Here is a 20,796-nt window from a genome sequence, read left to right as displayed (position 1 = left end):
CTCTCTCTCACTTTTTCGGCATGCCTGTCAAATAATCAAAGACAATACGATATGTCTTTTTATTTTGGAATATTTGAGTCAGTTTTGATTGGATTTTACCACTTGTCTCAGCTTAAAGTGGTCTAAATAATTGATTTAATATTATAATAAATAAGAATATAAAAATAAAATCACAATAAAGCATTTAGAGCAACAAAAACTTCATTCCCAGTGCAAAGCCAGAAGTCCAGTGATGGAAAGCCAGGAGAGTAGTCCTCAGAGTCACTACTTACTGAAAGCAAATCTGCCTCTGCTAAGATTTGATAAGAAAGCCAATAATATAACTTAGAAACAAAGTAGGAAAATGAGCCCTCCAGCTAAGCTAGTGTAGTCGTCTGAGAGTGTGCAGATTGACTTATTTTGTTAGTTCTTTCTCCCCATCTGATTGGTTCTGATCAGCACATCAAATAGCTGCTGCTGAAGGAAACCGTGCGCTCTGTTGGGCTGTGTTTGCCTCAAGTAAGCAGCCACAGGCAAGAAAAAGCATGGACACAAATTCATGTTTGGAAGTCTATTTTCCTCTCAAACTTTGGTTTGACTGGCAGGTTGCCACATTGCTGCCAAACAAACAGTTCACAAACCCTTATTAAGTGTCAGCTCCATTGGCTGCACGGACGCAGACAGTGATTAGGCATCTCAATAATCAATCAGTGCTGAATCCTAAGCAGACAATTGAACTGATGAATATTCTATTTACAATGGTTGGCCAAGGAAGGAAACGCATGTGCTTGCAGAGAGTAGATTAATGCTTACACCTATTACACGTGTCTAGACGAGCACAAACAACAAAGTATTTGCAAATTAGCTGCACATTTCGCATCTGCAAAAATCACACACACACTCATTCGCCTTGTCAATTTAGCTGTAATTACTCTTGATTTTATTTGCAGGTAATCTTTGGCTGGCTAGACTACATCTGTCTGCCTGCTGCTTTCATGGAGCGCTTTGATCAGCTGTTGCTTGTTTGCATGTGTTTGTATGTTGGTAGGTGGTCCATCGGAGGGGAAGCTGCTGCCGGGTGATGAGATCATCATGATAAACGACGAACCCGTCAGTTCGGCTCCTAGAGAACGAGTCATCGATCTCGTCAGGTAGATACAAAATCCAGATTGGTGAAAAATAACATTTAGAGAACACTTTCCCCCCTGACACTTTATCCACTGCTGCTTTCCCTTGCCTTTCCCTTTTATGGGAACTTTCTTCTGATTGGCCGCCCCTCTTAAATGACAAGTCTAAACAGCCAGTGGGTGGGGCTGTTGAGCCCAAAGCTAGAGCGCTTTTCATTGGATGACTTCATTATGATATTACCTCTATTTGACATCACACAGATACACAAGTAGAAAATACTGTCTGAAACCAGTGTTTAGAGTAGACTGCGATGACTTGTTGCGATGTGGGCCTTGCTGTTTGAAAAATTGCTCATGTTTTTTGAATAATTTATATGAGCATCAACCAGGGTAACAGTGTATATAGTCTCACCAGCCACTTTGTACAGAAAATAGCTCCAAAAAAGATTAAATATCCAGTGAGCCACAGTTCTGTAGCTCACTGGATACGGCCAGGCTGCTTTGAGCTGACAGGAAGGCAACAGTAACTCCAGCTCTAAGAAGAGCGTCTCTGAACAAAAAACATGTTGAACCTTGAAGTAGATGGGCTACAGCAGCAGAAGACCACATCGGGCCCCAGTCAGTGTCAGCTAAGAATAGGAAACTGAAATCTGTACAAGATCACCAAAATTGGAAAATAAATCTCAATTTCTGTGACATTCAGGTTGTAGTGTCAGAATTCAGCATAAACAACATGAAAGCATGGATCCATGTGGGTTTGTGTTAAATATTCAGGCTGCTGCTGGTAGTTTAATGGTGTGGGGATTATTTTCTCGGCAAACTTTGGGTATCTTAGTACCATTTGAGGACCACAAATTTCCTGTTGCTCACCATGTCCATTGTGTTATGACCACCCATCTGCTTCCAGCTGGATAATGCACCATGTCACAAAAGTCAGATCATCTCAAATTGGTATCTTGAAGATGATAACGAGTTCATTAAACTCAAATGGTTTCCACAGTCACCAGATCTCAATCCAGTGTATAGATGGAGGTATGGATGTGCAGTCAACAAATGTGCAGTTTTATGTCAATATGTACATAGACAGATAGATAGATCACATTGTTGGATAAAGTGAGTACAGTATGGGAGAATTTATACTGCAGACATCTGACAGAGTCACACAGAGTAGCGTAACATAATGTCACATTAAGCAACAATCTCTGCACTAGATTGCCCAAAAAAAGTAATTGAAACAAAAAGATAACTAAGCTCCAGGTAAAGTGTTTAGGGTCCCTTTAAATGGCAGGTTGAAAAAACTAAAAAGTTAATTACAAAAACACAACAACATTGGTGAAACGAAAGTCATTATCATTCATTTGCTTTTAAAATTATGAAGTTTCTTTCCAAGTGTTAGCGATGCTTTCCACTCGCCTGCTCAGTAGTTAGTTAACTCAGTTCTGCTTGTCACCCCAACATATTCTGAATAAATAACAAGAAAAATGAGACTCTTTTTGCTCTTTCAATGAAAACAGTGCGTGACGAAACAAATTATGTTTCACTTCACAGGAAGTACAACCCCTTTTTTTGTAATTAAATGGGGAAAGTAATGAGTGTCTGTGTGCTTTTGGTTTTAACTGTGTTGTGTGTTGTAAGCAGTGTTTGCCCGAGGCGTTCAATTCCATTTCACCCAGGCTAATCAAGCTCCTGTTGTTTATTTGCCGTTGTTGTTGAGTGGAATCATTGGGTTTTTGTTGTTGTTTTTTTCTTTTTTCATGATTTTGCTGACTTTAAGGTTTTCTGTCTTCTTGTTCCAGGAGCTGCAAAGAATCCATCATGTTGACTGTTGTCCAACCTTATCCCGTGAGTAGATCTCACAATATATACAGATACATTTGTCAAAATGTGTTGGGATGATTTATAAATCTAGAAAAATGTTCTTTTTTTTGGTGACACATACACAAACCACTTTTTCCATCCATTCGTATTTTAAAAATGTGTTACTTTATCATGTGTTAAATTTATTGATGTTTTCATGTAATTATAAGATGTTCAACCAAAAAAAAAATCATTTAAAATCACACAAGACACCCTTCTGAAGGCTTCTAAAACTCACCTGCGTTTAAACAATAAGGCGATAGTGATATACAATATTTTTATTGCTGAAAACAAATTACATAAAGAGACCAAAATCAACAGTGAAAAGACAACACAGTGAAACCAGCTCCTGTATATAATTATAAACTGTGGCGGACCACCAGGTGGGTCCACTCACACCCAAGTTGAAGGGAAGTGCTGGGGTGGAGATTTTGGCGCTTAATATATGTGAGGTTCTGAGAGTCAGTTAATAAAGTTGGAGTGAGACACTGAGACCTCTCCTGTCATTATTACATACCTCCACATTGGTGACCCCGAAAGCGAACATGCTAAGGCTCGACGACGAAGCCAGCTCCGGCCTGGAAGCATCGGCTGCCGCCGGACTTTCACCTCCGCCGATGGCTGCGTTTGCTGTGGCGCTTAAATTGCCGGATTTTTGGCTTCACGATCCTCCTTCATGGTTCGTGCACGTAGAAGCTCAGTTTGCTCTTCGTGGAGTTTCAGCCGACGATACTAAATACCACCATGTGGTAGCCTCACTTGACCCGCTGTCAACCCGCCGCGTGATGACTCTCCTCCGGGACCCCCCAGCCCAAGGCAAGTACGCCGCCCTCAAGGCGCTGCTGCTGCGGCGTTACTCTCTCTCTGATGCTGAGCGGGCCGAGAAACTCCTTTCCCTCGCGGGCCTGGGCGACGGCACCGCTCTCGAGCTCATGGAGAGCATGCTGTCCTTGCTGGGCGCGGATGACGGAGGATTTCTATTCACCCACCTCTTTCTCCGACAGCTGCCGGCTCCAGTGCGCGCTGGCCTTGCCAACTCCCCGCTATTGGCCACGAAGGATTACCGCTCCCTTGCGGAAGAGGCGGATCGCATCCTCCTGGCTACCAGGAGTTTCGGCGTCCAGGCGATTGTTCAGGACTCACCAGCGTTTTCCCCCGCCCCCTCACCGATGCTCCAGGGGCCCTCCGACTCGTGGCCAGAATTGCTGCACGGCGGCACCGCGGGAAAGGGCTTTGCTTTTATCACCAGCGTTTTGGAGCGAAGGCACGGCGCTGTCTCCCGCCTTGCAGTTTCCAGACCCAGGGAAACGGGCATGTCAGCGCTCTGTAGCAGCCGCGACCGCTGGCAACAAGGAAAGGCTGCTTTTCTTAGAGGACTCACGCTCGGGGAGGCGTTTCCTGGTGGACTCCGGCTCACAGAAGAGCCTTCTTCCCCCGGCTGGCTCGGACATGCTAGCTGAGGGCTGCGGGCCATTGCTAACAGCGGCTAATGGCTCTCCCATCAAAACCTTCGGTGAAAGGTTGGTGACTGTTTGCTTTCATGACCGTGACTTTCAGTGGAACTTTGTTGTTGCTGCTAGCTCTGTGCCTATAATAGGCACTGATTTTCTTTGTGCTCACGGACTGCTGGTTGATGTTGCTAACAGACGTTTAATTGATGCTGTGTCATTTTCCTCATTACCCTGTTTGACTCGGGGTGCTCAGCCCGTGGTGCATGCTAACTCAGTAGATTCGGGTGACGTTTTTCAGTGTTTGCTTTCTGAGTTTCCCTCACTCACTGTCCCCACTTTCTCGAGCACAGTGACGAAGCATGGGGTGGAGCATTACATAACTACAGTAGGGCCCCTGGTGTTCGCGCGCACGCGCCGCATCGACCCTGCCAAACTGGCTATCGCTCAGGAAGAATTTGCCACCATGGAGCGTCTGGGCATTGTGCAGCATTCGAATAGTGCCTGGGCTTCCCCGTTACACATGGTGCCTAAATCTGATGGTCAGTGGCGACCTTGTGGGGATTTCCGCCGTCTTAATAATGTCACAGAGAACGATCGTTATCCCATTCCCCACATCCAAGATTTTTCCGCCCATCTTGCGGGGACCTCGGTTTTTTCGAAGATCGATTTGGTACGGGGATATCACCAGGTTCCCGTGCGCGCGGAGGATGTCCCCAAAACTGCCGTGATTACACCTTTCGGCCTTTTCGAGTTTCTGCGCATGCCGTTTGGCCTGAAAGGTGCCGCCCAAACCTTCCAGCGGTTGATGGACTCGGTCTTGCGCGGGCTGCCCTTTGTTTTTGTATATCTTGATGATATACTGGTGGCCAGCAGCTCGAAGGAGCAGCACATGTTCCATCTGCGTCAGGTTTTTCAGCGTTTGGCGGAGCATGGACTGATTATTAATCCGTCTAAATGCCAGTTTGGGTTGCCGGTTCTCGATTTCCTTGGGCACCGTATTTCCGCCGAGGGCGCGGTTCCGTTGCCTGACAAAGTCCGAGCTGTTTCGGAATTTCCGTGTCCCACGGATGTTAAGGCACTGCAGGAATTTTTGGGGATGGTGAATTTTTACAACCGTTTTCTCCCCAGAGCGGCACATCTGCTGAAGTCCCTTTATGGGGCATTAAAAGGTAAGAAAGCTAATGACTCCGTTGACTGGTTTCCGGAAAGCATCCAAGCGTTTTCTGATGCTAAGTCAGCGTTAGCTAATGCTGCCCTTCTGGCCCACCCATCCCCCTCAGCGCCGATTGCGTTGACCACCGATGCGTCGGACATAGCGGTGGGTGCGGTGCTGGAACAGCGAATCTCGGGTGTCTGGCAACCGCTCGCCTTTTTCAGCCATACGCTGCGTGACAGCGAACGCAATTACAGCGTTTTTGACAGGGAGCTACTGGCACTCCACCTGGCGACTCGTCATTTCCGTTTTTTTCTCGAGGGTCGTCACTTTACCGCATACGTGGACCACAAACCCTTGACGTTTGCCATGTCCAAGGTTTCTGATCCATGGAGTGCACGCCAGCAGCGCCAGTTGGCAGCCATTTCTGAGTTTACCACGGACATTCGGCACGTGGCTGGTAAATCCAATCATGTGGCTGACTGTTTGTCCCGTGCGCTGGTTTCTCCCGTCTTTCTCGGCATAGACTACTCCGCCATGGCTGCCGATCAGAGCGGTGACCCGGACATCCTCGCGCTTAAATCCACCCAGACGGGCCTCATATTGGAGGACAGACCCGTGCAGGACGGTGGTCCCCTCCTCGTCTGTGACGTTTCCACTGGCCGCCCTCGCCCAGTGGTTCCCGTTTCCTGGCGTCGTCAAGTTTTTGACTCGGTACATGCTCTCTCTCATCCGGGGGTCCGGGCCTCTGTTAAACTGGTCAGCTCTAAATTTGTTTGGCCAGGCCTTCGCAAATCTGTTAAGGAATGGGCGTCGGCGTGCATTCCCTGCCAGCGTGCGAAGGTTCATAAACACACCAAAGCGCCCCTGGAGCCGTTCTTCATACCCGGCAAACGTTTCGATTATGTGCATGTCGATCTGGTGGGTCCTCTGCCGCAGTCACAAGGTTTTACGCACCTTTTGACTGTTGTTGACCGGACCACCAGGTGGCCGGAGGCGGTCCCCCTGGCGTCCACTACCGCAGCAGTGGTGGCCAAGGCGTTTTTGTCAACCTGGGTCTCGCGTTTCGGCCCACCCGCGGACATTACGTCAGACAGAGGCCCCCAGTTCATTTCTGAGCTTTGGTCGGCCATGGCTGATGGACTGGGGGCTAAAGTCCACCGCACAACCGCATACAACCCGCAAGCTAATGGGATGTGTGAACGGTTCCACCGGTCGCTTAAGGCTGCTTTTCGCGCCTCCTTAAAGGATGGCAATTGGGTTGACCGCCTCCCATGGGTTTTGCTTGGGCTGCGCTCTGCGGTTAAGGAGGATCTCGGCGCTTCCCCAGCTGAGCTAGTATTTGGTCAGCCCCTCCGCGTGCCTGGAGAATTCTTGCCCAAAAATCCTCCTCCCTGCTTCGATCCATCGGTGCTATCTCTCAACCCGCTTTTGCACTCGCTTCGGGTTCCTGGTCCGGTGCACCATTGCGTGCCTGACACTTTTGTTCCAAAGACTTTAGAGACTGCTAAGTTTGTTTTTGTCAGGCACGATGCCCACAGGACACCGCTGCGGCCGCTGTATGACGGCCCATTCAGAGTTATCGAACCGGGCCAGAAACATTTTGTTTTGGATTTTGGGGGTCGAAGGGAGACTGTGTGTGTTGACAGACTTAAACCTGCACATGTTCTTCCGGACAGTAATGTAGTGCCGGCCCAGGCCCCTCGCCGTGGCCGCCCTCCTTCGATGGGGTTGACAGACTCTGGTTTTCCCCCCAGGACTACCCCCGGACCACCGGCGTTTGAGCCTCCTCCTGCCTTTCCTGCTCGCCTTCACCAGCCTCGTTCACAGGATGGACCTTCCTCTGCCTGTTCTCTCCCTCCCAGGTTCAGTCGTTCGGGTCGTTTGCTTAGGCCCAGGGTCCTGGACTGAATAGAGACCTAACTGTGTGTTCGGGGGGGGTATGTGTGGCTGACCACCAGGTGGGTCCACTCACACCCAAGTTGAAGGGAAGTGCTGGGGTGGAGATTTTGGCGCTTAATATATGTGAGGTTCTGAGAGTCAGTTAATAAAGTTGGAGTGAGACACTGAGACCTCTCCTGTCATTATTACATACCTCCACAAAACACCCATTACAGTGTAATTATGAGTAATTTAAGTGCTACTTTAGTGTGTTCCTGATTCAGATGTGTTGTTGCTATGCAAAACAACGCAATGTTGGATGGTACCGGGAGAGAAGATTGGCTGTTATTGGCTCTTTTCCCCATGAAGGTCTCTCTGCTGCCCACTGTGTGTGTGCAGAGCCAAATTAAGAGAGCCATTCTATTTCTTATTCATCCAATTTTACCAAAATTGGCTACAATTCAGCCAAGGGCATAGAAGAGAGTGCTCAGAAGATAGTCTTCAATTAATAGGAATGAATGCATGCCTAAAATGGGCAATACTGTGCAAAAGTCTCGAGCCACCCGTCATTTCTTTTGATGCAGGGTCATTCTGTCTCCAATCAACCAAACCTTCTGTCTCTAATGTGCATACAAATTTCATGGTAGAAAATCTTTATACTTTTTAAGATATTTTTGAAGAATGGTCCGGTAACACGCTTTCAGGACTTTTTCTTCTTTTTTGCACATTGAAATCTGAGGCACTGCTTAAATATGAATATAAGCAGTGAATATAAAACATAAAAGCCTGAAAATTCTTTCTTTCTTACCAACAAAATGAGTCAGAAAATGTAAATTGAAACAGATAGATAAAAATGTTTACGCATCAGCTGGTTAAAATATGAAAGAAAAAAATCCGTCGTTCAACTTTCATGCTTGGAGTTCATGAATTGAGCAAATATAACAAGTTGCATTACAAAAACAAAAGATTCTACCATCACAGATTCTGACCATTTTTTCCAAAAAATATATATCATGGAAACTATCTGATATATGAAGCTAAAAGTTCACAGCATACATTATATATCATCAAACTTTGTACCATAAAATTTTTATGCAAATTGGATTTGAGCAGGAAAGGATCTAAAAATTGGCTGTTTTGAGACTGAATGATCCTGCACCAGTTTATTCAAACATGTGCTGTCATGAATGCAAGTAGTTTTTTTCCAACGAGTTACAAAGTCACTATTTGGTATGAGCAACTTTATTCTTTAACACACCCTGAATTCTTTTAGGACACCCAGATATGCTATATAAGTTTATAAGATATAAGTTTCTGGCAAGTTGTCTGTTACATGTAGACACAGCATTTCTTCATACTTTGAGTTAAGTGTTTCTTCAGTGATTCATAGGTCAGTGTTACGTAGCTTAAAAGCAAATCAAGAAAAACATTCCTCTGAAAATGTCCAAAGACAAACTTTGATAGACTTTGAGAAAGCCTGGAGAACTATTGACCACTTTAGTCTGAAAGAAATTAGCATGGCTGACTACCGCCTTCTAGACTTTTTCCAGAAGGGCTTTGTTCCCTTTAAAGCAATTTATTTTAATTGTCATTGGTAGAAACAGCATCACTGACTCAAACAGGAATGACAAGCGAACTAGCCTGATGTGCTTTTTTCTTCTGGCCCCAGGTCAGTCAAACCTTGCCTTTAACAGTAGAGGTTTCCAGTGTATTACCTCAGCATAATCAGAAAATGGAGTCATCCCATTTGTCTGTGATTGCTTAGGGCCACATTTACAAATGTCTTGCACCAGCACAAACTGGGCTTTGGCATTAAAAAATGTTGCTGGTATTTACAAAGAGAGCACAGTGACAAAGTTGTGTGTAAAAGGTGGGAGATTTTTGCGACTCACCCTGTTGCGCATGTATTTCTAGGAGTTTTAATTGAAAAATGTAAGTAAGTAAAATGTTATTTATATAGCACCTTTCTAGATAAAAAGATCACAAAATGCTTCACACAGGGATGACAGAGTATAAAACAAAAACAGACAAAAGTTAACAAAATGCAATTCTAAAAAGATGTGTTTTTAGTTGTCTAAAGTGTCACTAGCATTGACAAAATGGTAGTATTTTATAACCAAGTAGAGAAGAGGAGTCGCTCTGCTAGCTAACAGCTTACAAGCTAGCAGTTAAGTAGGCCTATAAAGTTCAGGAGTCTTCCAAGAGGAAATAAAAGTGAGACTTGTGGAAGAAAATCAAATTTTTGTGAGAGATTTTTGCGACTTACCCTGTTCTATGTGTATTTCTGGAAGTTTCTTTCTCAAGATCTAAATCATTTAGAGAATAATTTACTGCTATTTAACGTGGGGGGAAAAGGCTTGTCTTTTTTCTTTTTGGTGTGCTGGGACTGCACCTGGGTTTAGAAAATAGTGCAACTTTTTTAAAACAGTAAATCTGGCCCATAGTTTTTTAATTCCACTAACTAATGGCAAAAATAAACTTCAGCTTTCAGCCATTATAGAGAAAAAGTTCTGTAAATACTCTGGTTAACAAGGGCATTTGAATAACAACACCATCAGCTATTAGTTCTCTGTTTTTTCCAAGGTTAATAACAAAGCCTCTGTAAAGACTGTTTTATGTTGAGTCACTCCACAAAGTCAGTGTTCTGTGTATCAATCCCCCCCTGAAAATAGCTCCTAACAGCTGCACCATTTCTTTATCTTTAAAGAAAACATGTCCTCCTCCTTCCACTGGAGGAAATGTGCTCTAGGTGGAATGCAACAGAAAGGTTATGATGTCAGTGTTTTCATGGCATTTGTTACCATCACGAACAAAGGAGTTTAAGTTTAATCGTTTAAAGGAGTGGAAGTGATGATCCTGTATTTCCTACCACTTCAGAATTTCCTCCTGGGTTGCATTTCTGCTAAATAAAGTGTGAAGAGTCTGCTGTAAAAGCGCTGTTTTTGATTGATTTTTTTTTTTGGGGGGGGGGGGGGGGGGGGGGGGGGGAGTCAAACATAGCTCTTATAGTCCATAAACTGGGACTGAAAACAGTTTTTTTTTTGTTTGTTTGTTTGAACATCGATTTTCCTGTTTATCTCTTTCTCTCCATCTGTTTGTCTCTTTCTTCCCTTCCTCTCCTCTCTTGCTTGCTTTCTCTCTATCACTCTTTGGACGCTTGCCTCCTAGTCCCCTAAATCAGCGTTCATCAGTGCAGCCAAAAAAGCCATGCTCAAGTCCAATCCGGTCAAAGTACGCTTTGCTGAGGAGGTCATTATAAACGGCCAGGTTCCGGTCAGTTCTACCACACAAACACACGCACTCGCGCATACACACAAGCTTGTATGACCTATATAGGCAATGCCAGCTGGTTTCCACTTTAGACAGCGATTTCAATGGATGTAAGACAGTCACATAAATGAGTTACGACATGGCACTTTTATGAATTCCTTCCATGTATTGAACCCACGGCACGTGCACAGAATGAAAAGACTAATCCTGTGCCTCCTTTGCAGAACCCGATGAAGGACAACTCTCTTCTGTTCATGCCAAATGTCCTAAAGGTCTACCTGGAGAACGGGCAGACAAAGTCCTTTCGCTTTGACAGTAGTACCTCCATCAAGGTATGCGTGTGCAACAACTTAAGGCTTACGTAATGAAATAAGCAGCTTCTGCTGCATTTGTAATTACAGTAGGGGGATGTTATCAAGAGTCCAAATTAGTGAGTCTTAACACACGTGCGGACCGTGAAATTCACTTCCATTTGTTTGAGCTCTTTAGTTATTCAGTCAAGGCGACAAAGAGAGTATTCTCATTTTTTGACTTGTTAATTCTTATTCAGCTATGATCCTCTGAAACTCCCAGAGCGAATTCAGAAAGCAAGAGGCATAATGACTTTCTTTTTTCTCAACCTCACAGCAAAGGATGTCATCCTAACCTGGACAGAAATTGCCTTTTATCTTTCTTACTCACCGCTCTCCAGTGGGTGGGACAGAAATGACCAGTAGAATAAAGCTGCCAGGTGATGCCAAATGGTCAAGTTGGGGTATACAGTGAATAGGAGACAGCATTTACTGACTAAAGATGAGATTTTCGGGATCAGAATGAGGTGCTGCACCTGGTCAAAGTGGACGATTCTTTGATTAACTCAGTCACAGCTGCTACATTTGTTTTTAACCTGAGCTCACCTATTTGATCGCTGCACACTGCTACTGTTTGAACTGCTGCTGTTGAGGTACACCTTATGCAAATGTGTTACTACCAAAGCTCCAAAAGCAAGCAGCAATCAGATGAGTGACAGGCCTGCTGGAAGCAAGACACCTTACTTACTAAAACATGCTTTGACCTTTTTATATAAAGTTACCACCTGAATAAGTTATCCTGCACTCCACACAACTTTGTTCCTTCTGTCATTTAGTTTGTGTTACAAACACAGGAAAAATAACAGTTTTGCATAAAATTCAGGCATAATGCCATCATATCTTCCCCGCATGGAACTGTAGTCATGACCTACTTAAACACTTAGATATGCTTATATTGTAATCCAGTGCAGAATATGTTAAGGAATTAAGAGGGTAATTAGCAGCCAAGTGTTGCTGATCAGATGCTAATCATCACCAAGTATGAGCACTTCTATATATTCACTCCAGAGTCAGGCCTTGCAATGGTTCACCATGCACAAGACTTCGACAGCAATTTCCTTCGGACAGATGAGACCAAAATGGAGATGTTTACCATAATGCACAGCATCATGTCTGGTGAAAATCAAACATAACACATCAGCACAAACACCTCATTTCAACAATCAAGCACGGTGGTGGAGTGGTGATGATTTGGGCTTGTTTTGGAACTACAGGACCTGGGTATCTTGCAGTCACTGAGTCAGCCATGAACGTCTCTGTATACCAAAGTATTTTAGAGTCAAATATGTATCTGTTCAAAAGCTAAAGCTTGGCCAAATTGGGTCATGCAACAGGACAATAAACCCAGGCAAGGCAATAAATCTACAACAGAATTACTGAAGGTTGAAGAGTTTTCTACAGACTTTTCTTCATCACTCAGTTTAAGACTGTTTTTCTTCTTTTGGCTACGTATGATGTCATAGAAAGCAGATATTCCAATATGGTAATCTCAATAAGACATAGTTTTGGGTGTGAGTGGAACCCTCACCCACTTGTGCTTTAAATTGTCTGATTGGCTGACTCTCACAAACAGGCAGGAAATCTGAAGATAGTTGCCCTAAAGGGAAGGATATAAAAAAAAGACATATTTCAGACTTGCCAAATTAGTGAAACCCCTCTTTCTGTCAGTGTGAAGAAGTTTAACAACACATTTAAATTCTGAAATATAATATAAGAAAAAGAAGTGCAAATTCAATAGTATGTGTAAAACATATGAAAACACAATTAAAAGTCCAACATTTATGAACACCTTTGATCACCTTTGTCATATTTTGTAATACAATCCAGTGGGTTGGACTGCTGTCTTTGTCTGGCCAATTATGGCCCTCATGCCTTATGTTTGACTGTCATGGGTGAAGCCATGAGAGTCCCAGTATAAGATTAGTAGGTTTTTTTGATAGTCAATAAAGAATAAAAAGCTTCAGTAGAACCTTAGACTTAAAATATTAAGTTGGAAATAACCGTAATAGGTCCCTTTTAAGTGTACTTAAAAGTCTTTTTTATTTTAAAGGTATCCTGAGGAAGGTTTTCAAGAACAGTTAAAATCTGTTATTGTGAGTTTTCTATTATTCTTTCAGGAAGTAATCCTGACCCTGCAAGAGAAGCTGTCAATCAAATGCATCGAGCACTTCTCCCTGGTGTTGGAACAGAGGACCGAAGGCTCTGAGAGTAAACTGCTCCTCCTGCACGAACAGGAGATGCTTACTCAGGTCGGAGATGTTGCCTTGTTCTTTTCACTTTCTTTGCCTTCTTTTCTGTCTTTCAAACACAACAACTGGCACACACACACACACACGCACACACACACACACACACACACACACACACACACACACACACACACACGCACACACACACACACACACACACACACATTCCTGCTCAGTATTCAAGCAGCATTTAGACCCCAGTGTCATTTATCAGCACTTGCACAGCAGTGGCGACAGCTCACATTACACACACACACACACACACACACACACACACACACACACACACACACAGTGCCCAGTATATTCTAATAGGGTTCATCACAGGAGGACAATATTAATATTCATGCCACACAGTTCAGATGTGAAGAGCTCTGCACGTGGCACACACAATAGCTGAAGACTCTTTGAGAGTCTGAAAACCATTCTCTATACTGTAATACACCCGAGTGTCAATACTGAGGACAGGTGTGTTTGAGAAAGCTGGTAACTCTTGAAGTGTATAGATTAAAAAAAAACAAAAATCAAAAAAAAAACCTCTTGCCCTTTCTACACGACGCAATATTAAATAATTTACAAAATATGATCAATATTTAAAAGACGATGCCAGTCTTGTGGTTTTGTCTTGAATAGAGGATGGAAGCAAATGCATGAACCACCACAGAAAGCAAAGTGAGGTTTTTCTAGGTTATTGCTGCTGGATTGCACAAGCATGTCTTTAGATTGCAAAGCGGTCTAAATACAACTAATATGGCTATGAATATACAAAACAAAACAGTGCTGCTGCTGCTGTCGTTGCTTTTGTACCATTACTAATGTTTCTGCAGCCAATGCTATATATGTTCACCACTGGTCATAAATGTATTCATAAATTTAAGACTTTTACTTGAAGATTCACATTTTTTGGCAGTTTGATTTTGCACTGGTTTGACACCCATAATAAGTGGTTATTTTTCAGAGTTTATTTAGTTTAATTAGTTTTTAAAATACAACGATGATGATGGTAAGCCTGGTAAAAACCAGTTAACTACCCTATAGGTTGTCACAAAATGAACCTGAGCTTTTAAGCTGACATGCAGTCATTATTAATTATTAACTTATTTTCTCATATAACTATTTATTAACTTAATTTCTTTGAATTAGTTTGAGTTAGTTTTTTATATAGACACAAAATCAGAAATGAAAAATTGAAATAATGCCATTTTTTTACGTTCTGTATTTAGTGGTGACTCGAACAAAATTTAATCGCAAATACAAATTTTAGTAAATGTGAAGTTTTGAACGGGTGACATAAGTAGGACATTTGAATCATATGGAAAGTAACATAACATTCGTTCAGTTATGATGATGAAATAAACTAAATATAGAGGAAAATCAAAAGAACTGAGATTTACGATAACTCTTTTTTAAGAACATAGAGATGTTAATAGTGTATGTGGGATGATGTCTGTGAAAGGCTTGCTTCAGATTGGTCCACCCATACCTACATACATATACAAACACAGGCTAACATAACAGGACGTCCGTGCATTTCCAAAATCCGGGAAGTAAACTTAATTGGAGTGTCATCCTACTTTTTCACTACTTCTCTTTGAAATTGAAAGAATATTTGAGCACCTTAGGCCCCAGTCACACAGGCCTAGAAACCAGTGACTGACCCTTTGAATCTCCTTTTAAAAATGACCCTTCTTCTCACTTGAATGAATACAACAATAAGACTTTTCTTCTTGGGTTTATGATCTTATTTAATAAGACTTGAAGCCAGTCTTATTAAATCAAACTAGCTTCAAGTCTTTTTTTAAATTAAATGATGATGTTCATCTTTGTCCCATGTAAAAGAAAAAAAAAAGGCAATAAAACGGGACATGATTTAGGGTGTTGCACTTACTGAAAAACCCCACATTACCTCTGATAGTGATTGGTACGATGACTCTCAACGCTCGTAATGATCCAACATGAACTTTTGAACAACTTGAGTTTCTGCATATATTTACACATAGCTTGTTTACTGTATTTTCACATGTTCACGCTTTTCTTTGTCTGTGCTTTTCAACCCCAGGTGACTCAGAGACCCGGCTGTGACAAGATGAAGTGTTTCTTTAGAATCAGCTTTGTTCCCAGGGATCCAGTGGAGCTGCTGCGGAGAGACGCTGTTGCGTTTGAATACCTCTATGTTCAGGTGAGCGATGGCAACAGTAGCAGCATGAGCACGAGGTGAGACTTGTCGACTGTTAAATATAAATACATCCAAATCCTCTGCTGCCAGATGGTTTGGAAATTATTTTTCATGATCTACAGACTTACTTAGTTTTGTGGAGAATTAATCCTTTCCAGACAAAAATCCTCATTTGCAAATAAAGTCTTTATATCAACTGTTGTATGAACTACTTCCCTCTGAAATAATAAATTGCTTCCTGAGGATTCCTTTGATAATTAGTCAAGTGAAATAGCCTGAGAGAAGGCAAGTTAATCATCTTTTTTTTTCTTTCTGTCAGAGTTCACCATTTTGTGTTTCCGAGTCCTTCATCTGGGACTGGAAGCTACAGCGCATCCCTTTGAAGGGATCTCTAGCCACAGAGGTTGTGAACAACTTGTTACAGCTCAGTGGGGATGCGCTGGTGCTCGAATAGCTCTTTGTAGAGATGAAATGCGCTTCACAAGCCCCAAAAAACTTAAGGACTCTTACGTAACTTTCTCCTTTGCTGCAGAGTTGTAACGATGTGGTCTTAGAGCGGTTTGGCCAGGAGCTCAAGTATGATGCTGCGCTGCGATTGGCTGCATTGCAGATGTACATCCTCACCATGACAACCAGACAGAGTCAGAAGGTCTCCCTCAAATACATCCAGTAAGTGTGCATGTAAATGCAGCTGTGGGTACGAGTGTGTTTTTGACACTCTTAACATGTCTGTAAATGTAAAACTCTTGTACAGGCTGCAGCTCATCATTAATAATAAATAACAGAGTTTTTTTCTAAAAGTTTTCTGATGGTTTTGCAAAAGTTTATCTGGCATAATAGAATTCGTTGCCCTTGTTCCCTTCTTGGATGAATGCATCTTTCTGGCTAAACAAAAAAATCACATAACAGGAAGAAATGTTTCCTTGAATAGTTTGCTGACACTGTCAGACTGTTGTTAATGGCAACTTAAGAAAATTTATGGCATTCTCAGATGTCCTTACATCAAAACTCATGGCTGATTATTAGTTTGAATATGATACAGGTAAAATAAAACTCCAAATAATACAAAAATATTTTCGAATAATCTTTGCACATGAATATATGACTAGCAGTGAGCACACTGTGTAGGGTTAGAAAATGTTCGTCTATACTGAAGAGACTTGAATTTAAAAGGTAATATTTTCTAGTTTCTTAAATTATGTTTTTTTTCAGTATTTTGCAGTTCAGTGTTGAGATATTAACCCACCTCTAAATCGTCATCAGCGATTAAGTGATCAGCATTAATAATCACCATTGATGCAAGTTTTGCTCTAAAAAAGTTCTCTTGTAAAAACTTGATACAGTTACAGTTGAGAATTGTAATCAAAGTCTATTCAATTACCAACAATTTGGACCCATTAGAAATACAATAGGAATATGTAACCTAATAGTAGTCATTGTCAGCTATTTATGTTGATTGTTATAGATATCTTTTCTGTTGCATGATCTACCCATAAAACCTTAAGAGCTTAATTACTACTAAATTACTGCTAAATGCATGCCTGAAAATGGCATAGATTCTTGAACCTGCCTTAATCATGCAACTTCTATATCCAAATACAGATAAACAGAAACAGTTACTTTTTATGTGAAATAAATACATGTTATGATGTTATGAATCTTGGTACCCAAACTAGTTTATAGGCCAAGTTTAATCAAGATTGAACCAGTTCTGGGAGGTCTGGGAACGAGTATACAGACATACATACATTGTTATAGTAGGATGATGATGCACCCAGAGGCACAGGTAAGGAGTGCCAAAGGAACCACAATAGAATAAAGTTTAGTCACCCAACACAAGCAAAGGTAAAAGAAATCAGTGCTCAGTACTCGAAGAGGCGGGGTTACATGGAGTAACTACTGTAACTACTACCCACGTAGACTAATTTTAACACTAAAGACACCTTTTTAAATGGTAAATTTCCTGTTTTTTGACAACAGTTAAACAGTTATTTTCAGTGGTGGATGCTCATATTAAAGATGGCCAAAGGATTAAATAATAACATCATCATATTGCCCAAATGGGCTGAAGTCAGGTTGCGGCTTGATTTTATATGCCCTTTTTCACTCTGTTTCACACTTTATTTAATGTCATTCAGTGTGGATATCCCTAATATGAATGTTTTAAGGAAGCCCCACCCATCAATTAGGAAGCCAATTAAGAGAAACCTGGGTTAGAGGCAGGGTGGCCTTAAAGGCCACCAGTGTGTGAATGTGAGAGTGAATGAATAGTGGCATTGTAAAGCGCTTTGGGTGCCTTGAAAAGCGCCATATAAATCCAATCCATTATTATTATTATTATTATTATTAAAGGGAGAGGAGCTAAAACAGGAGACAGTGGCTCAGTATGAGAAAAATGAAGAGTACTTCGAATTATGAAATATGCAAAGCTACCCTTGTAGAGTCTAAGTACAAAAAAATAGAGTTGTAAATGAGCATGACCGGTCTCCTTTAGAAGAAGCATGACTTTGGCAAACAGTCCAGATGTTTGTTTGTTTTTTAATCAATTGAGAGTTACAAGAAAATGCTGTTATTGTACTTTTATATGGCAATATAATGTTGACACATCTGTTCCTGTGCAGTCCCAGTGTAAGTAAGGGAATCCGCCTGGCTGCCCTTATTTAACTTGTCCTCCAGCACTGAGTAAAGCACTGTAAATATTAGGGTCTCAGCGCAGATAGCTCTCTCACATTTTAAGGCCCTGTTGAGGAAACACTTTCCCCTTTGACAAAGCTGTCCACCTGAAAGTCAATTCATCCTTTTGTTCTGTTACTAACAGCTTGTCTCCCAATTTGTAGCTGTTTTTTAACCACTGTGGAAGGATTTTTTTTTTCTAAGGGCTGCTTTATGCTGAAATCAATCTTCTCTCAACAGAAAAGAGTGGGGTTTGTCACTGTTTCTGCCTCCTGCTGTGCTGTCCAGCATGAAGGAGAAAAACATCAAGAAGGCTCTGACACACATCCTCAAAACCAACCAGAACCTCGTGCCTCCAGGGAAAAAAGTAACCAGCTCTCTTTGTCTTTCCTTGCCCTTGTTAATAAGCTGACACACTCTGACACACACACATGCACGCAAACACACTGCCTCTCCGTTTTCTAACGCAATATCCTAAAATAGCATCGCTGCCATACTCAACCTTGTAAAGGTTCTCACCCATGTCAACCTAAGACCCTTTGTCAAGCTAGACCTTGAATGCTAATGTGAATAACAATGGATTGTCAAACTTTATGCATAATAAGATATTTAAATTGCCCAGTCAGGGGCAGCTAATCTAACTTGGGCTGAACTTTTTAGCTTTTTTAAAAAAAACAAAAAAAACTGTTTTAGTGATGCAAGCAGCTGCCAGTCTTCTCATTCTCCAGCACCCATATTAACTTTGACAAGTGCAAATCAGCAGCCGACCCTTGCAAGAGTTTCAGCGGCACCCAGTGATTTACAATCAGCTGTCATGCAAATTCTGTTAGTGAATCAGAGTTAGATAGAGTGTCTTCATGGTAAGCCATCGGCACTTGTTTGTGAGTTCTTGCAGACTTTAATGTCCCATAGAGTCATGGGACAGGCCATGGGCTCACATTTCTGAGCCTCGCTACGTAAATCAACTCTGGACATGTTGTATTTGATGCATGATGTAGGAAGTAGATATTATTTCTTAAATTCTAAAAAAGCTCCAAAACAATGCTGTGAAACAGCAAATTGAACATGGATTAAGTTCAGACAGACCACCAGCTCAAGTTCAGCCACAATCCCAGCAGATCAGCTGATTTCGATACTAACCCATATCAGGTTATGGCTTCTCTTCTACACATAGAATGGACAAATCTCACATAGTGTGCAGCATTTAAGTTACACTGAAATAGGCCATGCTGTAGCTCATTTCTATAAATAACAAAAGCTAAATGTATTCAATTAAAAACACATGGATGAACCACAGCATTGCACTGATGGAAATTTTCATTTATTGCGATGAACATATATTCCTAATGCTCACAGCTGATCTCACATGCATAGTCGAGTCTCCACAAATGCTCACTGGAGCACCAAACATGTATTCATTCCGACTGAATATTATGTATGCACAAGTTTCTCCTCGAGGATACACATATTTCATACCATTTTACGACCCCACAAAACAAGTCTCATATTGCAGCCGAGCTCTTGATCATTCATTTCTGTTATTTGGCTTAAAGTGCAAGAACTAAATGTGTAAAATTGTTGAAAAGGTCCTGGTACTTTGTTGTAATATGAATGGTGATGTGGGCCACCTTTATCAGCAGGAAATGCTTTAAAACTTCAATTAAGCAAATACAAAAATTTTCCTAAAGCTATCCAGTGGCCTGGATTGGAGTCTTTGCTGGGCTGATTTTAGCCCCTGGGTCATATGTTTACCACCCTTGATCTAATCCATCAGAGACCTGAAGAACCAACAGTAAGGTGCAAAGGCTATGTCCACCATGATTTTTTTTTTTCAAATGACCCCCATTCTCCACTCCAGAACACATCATAAGCTCATGTACAACTTCCCAAGCATGTTGAAACATGGGCTGGGTCTCAAAAAGCACCAAGCCAGGCACAGTGCCTGTGCTTCTTTGATTTGTTACACGTCTGTACATCATAATATACAAAGAGCCACTCTAAAGCAGAAGTGGGCAAAGAACCTGAATGCTGGCGACATCAATTATCAGCAGGCAAACTGATATTACTCCAGTTTAATTGTCCAGTTTAATCAAAGTAATGCAGCTTTATGTTGTAGGTGATGAATGTATATCAGTTGAAACACACCAAAGCTTCAGCCCATGTGCATAAGGCCAAGCGGCTCGATTGGCACTAGCTAATCAAATGTATTCACAGAGATCAGACGTTCCCATTAGCATTTTCTATGTGAGGCTGACTGCACAGTAAAATATTGCTGGACTACACTTTGGAATTAAGAGTGAAGGGATAAAACCTCAGGTCATGAATGAATGAACACTGGAGTAAAATGAAAGCAGCTGTAATGTTTGGCATCTCGAGTTTAAATCACACTCACCCTCAGCTGCAGGAGAGGCACAACTCCACAAAAGCAGGGTGTAAAGAGTGGCACTGCTGTGGAGCAGCTCTTTGGAACCTTATCAGATATAAATGACATGATGGGATATAATGGAAAATCAGCGGGCCAGATCAAAATAGTTTTGAGAGTGCTTTACATCCTGACATTAGAAGACAAATTGCATTTGCTTGTGGTGAAAGCTATTTCCTTTTCAGATTCTTACTAATGTCCTTGCTCC

At 42.0% G+C, this 20,796-nt stretch overlaps 1 protein-coding gene across 2 annotated transcripts in view; it reads left to right on the top strand.

The window, feature by feature from the left end:
* LOC146360915 (FERM and PDZ domain-containing protein 4-like) overlaps nt 1-20,796 on the top strand; it is a 97,006-nt gene that overhangs the window by 66,691 nt on the left and 9,519 nt on the right. For both annotated transcript variants that reach the window (XM_084920792.1, XM_084920791.1), the window contains exons 4-11: nt 1,028-1,130; nt 2,903-2,948; nt 10,617-10,721; nt 10,943-11,050; nt 13,186-13,317; nt 15,377-15,496; nt 16,026-16,162; nt 18,407-18,533. In XM_084920792.1, coding sequence (XP_084776918.1) covers nt 1,028-1,130; nt 2,903-2,948; nt 10,617-10,721; nt 10,943-11,050; nt 13,186-13,317; nt 15,377-15,496; nt 16,026-16,162; nt 18,407-18,533 — 878 coding nt within the window. The remainder of the gene's footprint in view (nt 1-1,027; nt 1,131-2,902; nt 2,949-10,616; nt 10,722-10,942; nt 11,051-13,185; nt 13,318-15,376; nt 15,497-16,025; nt 16,163-18,406; nt 18,534-20,796) is intronic.

The sequence above is a fragment of the Perissodus microlepis genome, chromosome 23 (genome assembly GCF_051167445.1).
Source record: "Perissodus microlepis isolate ML-2025 ecotype Zambia chromosome 23, ASM5116744v1, whole genome shotgun sequence".
Classification (NCBI taxonomy): domain Eukaryota; kingdom Metazoa; phylum Chordata; class Actinopteri; order Cichliformes; family Cichlidae; genus Perissodus; species Perissodus microlepis.
This window is presented reverse-complemented; position numbering and strand designations above follow the sequence as displayed.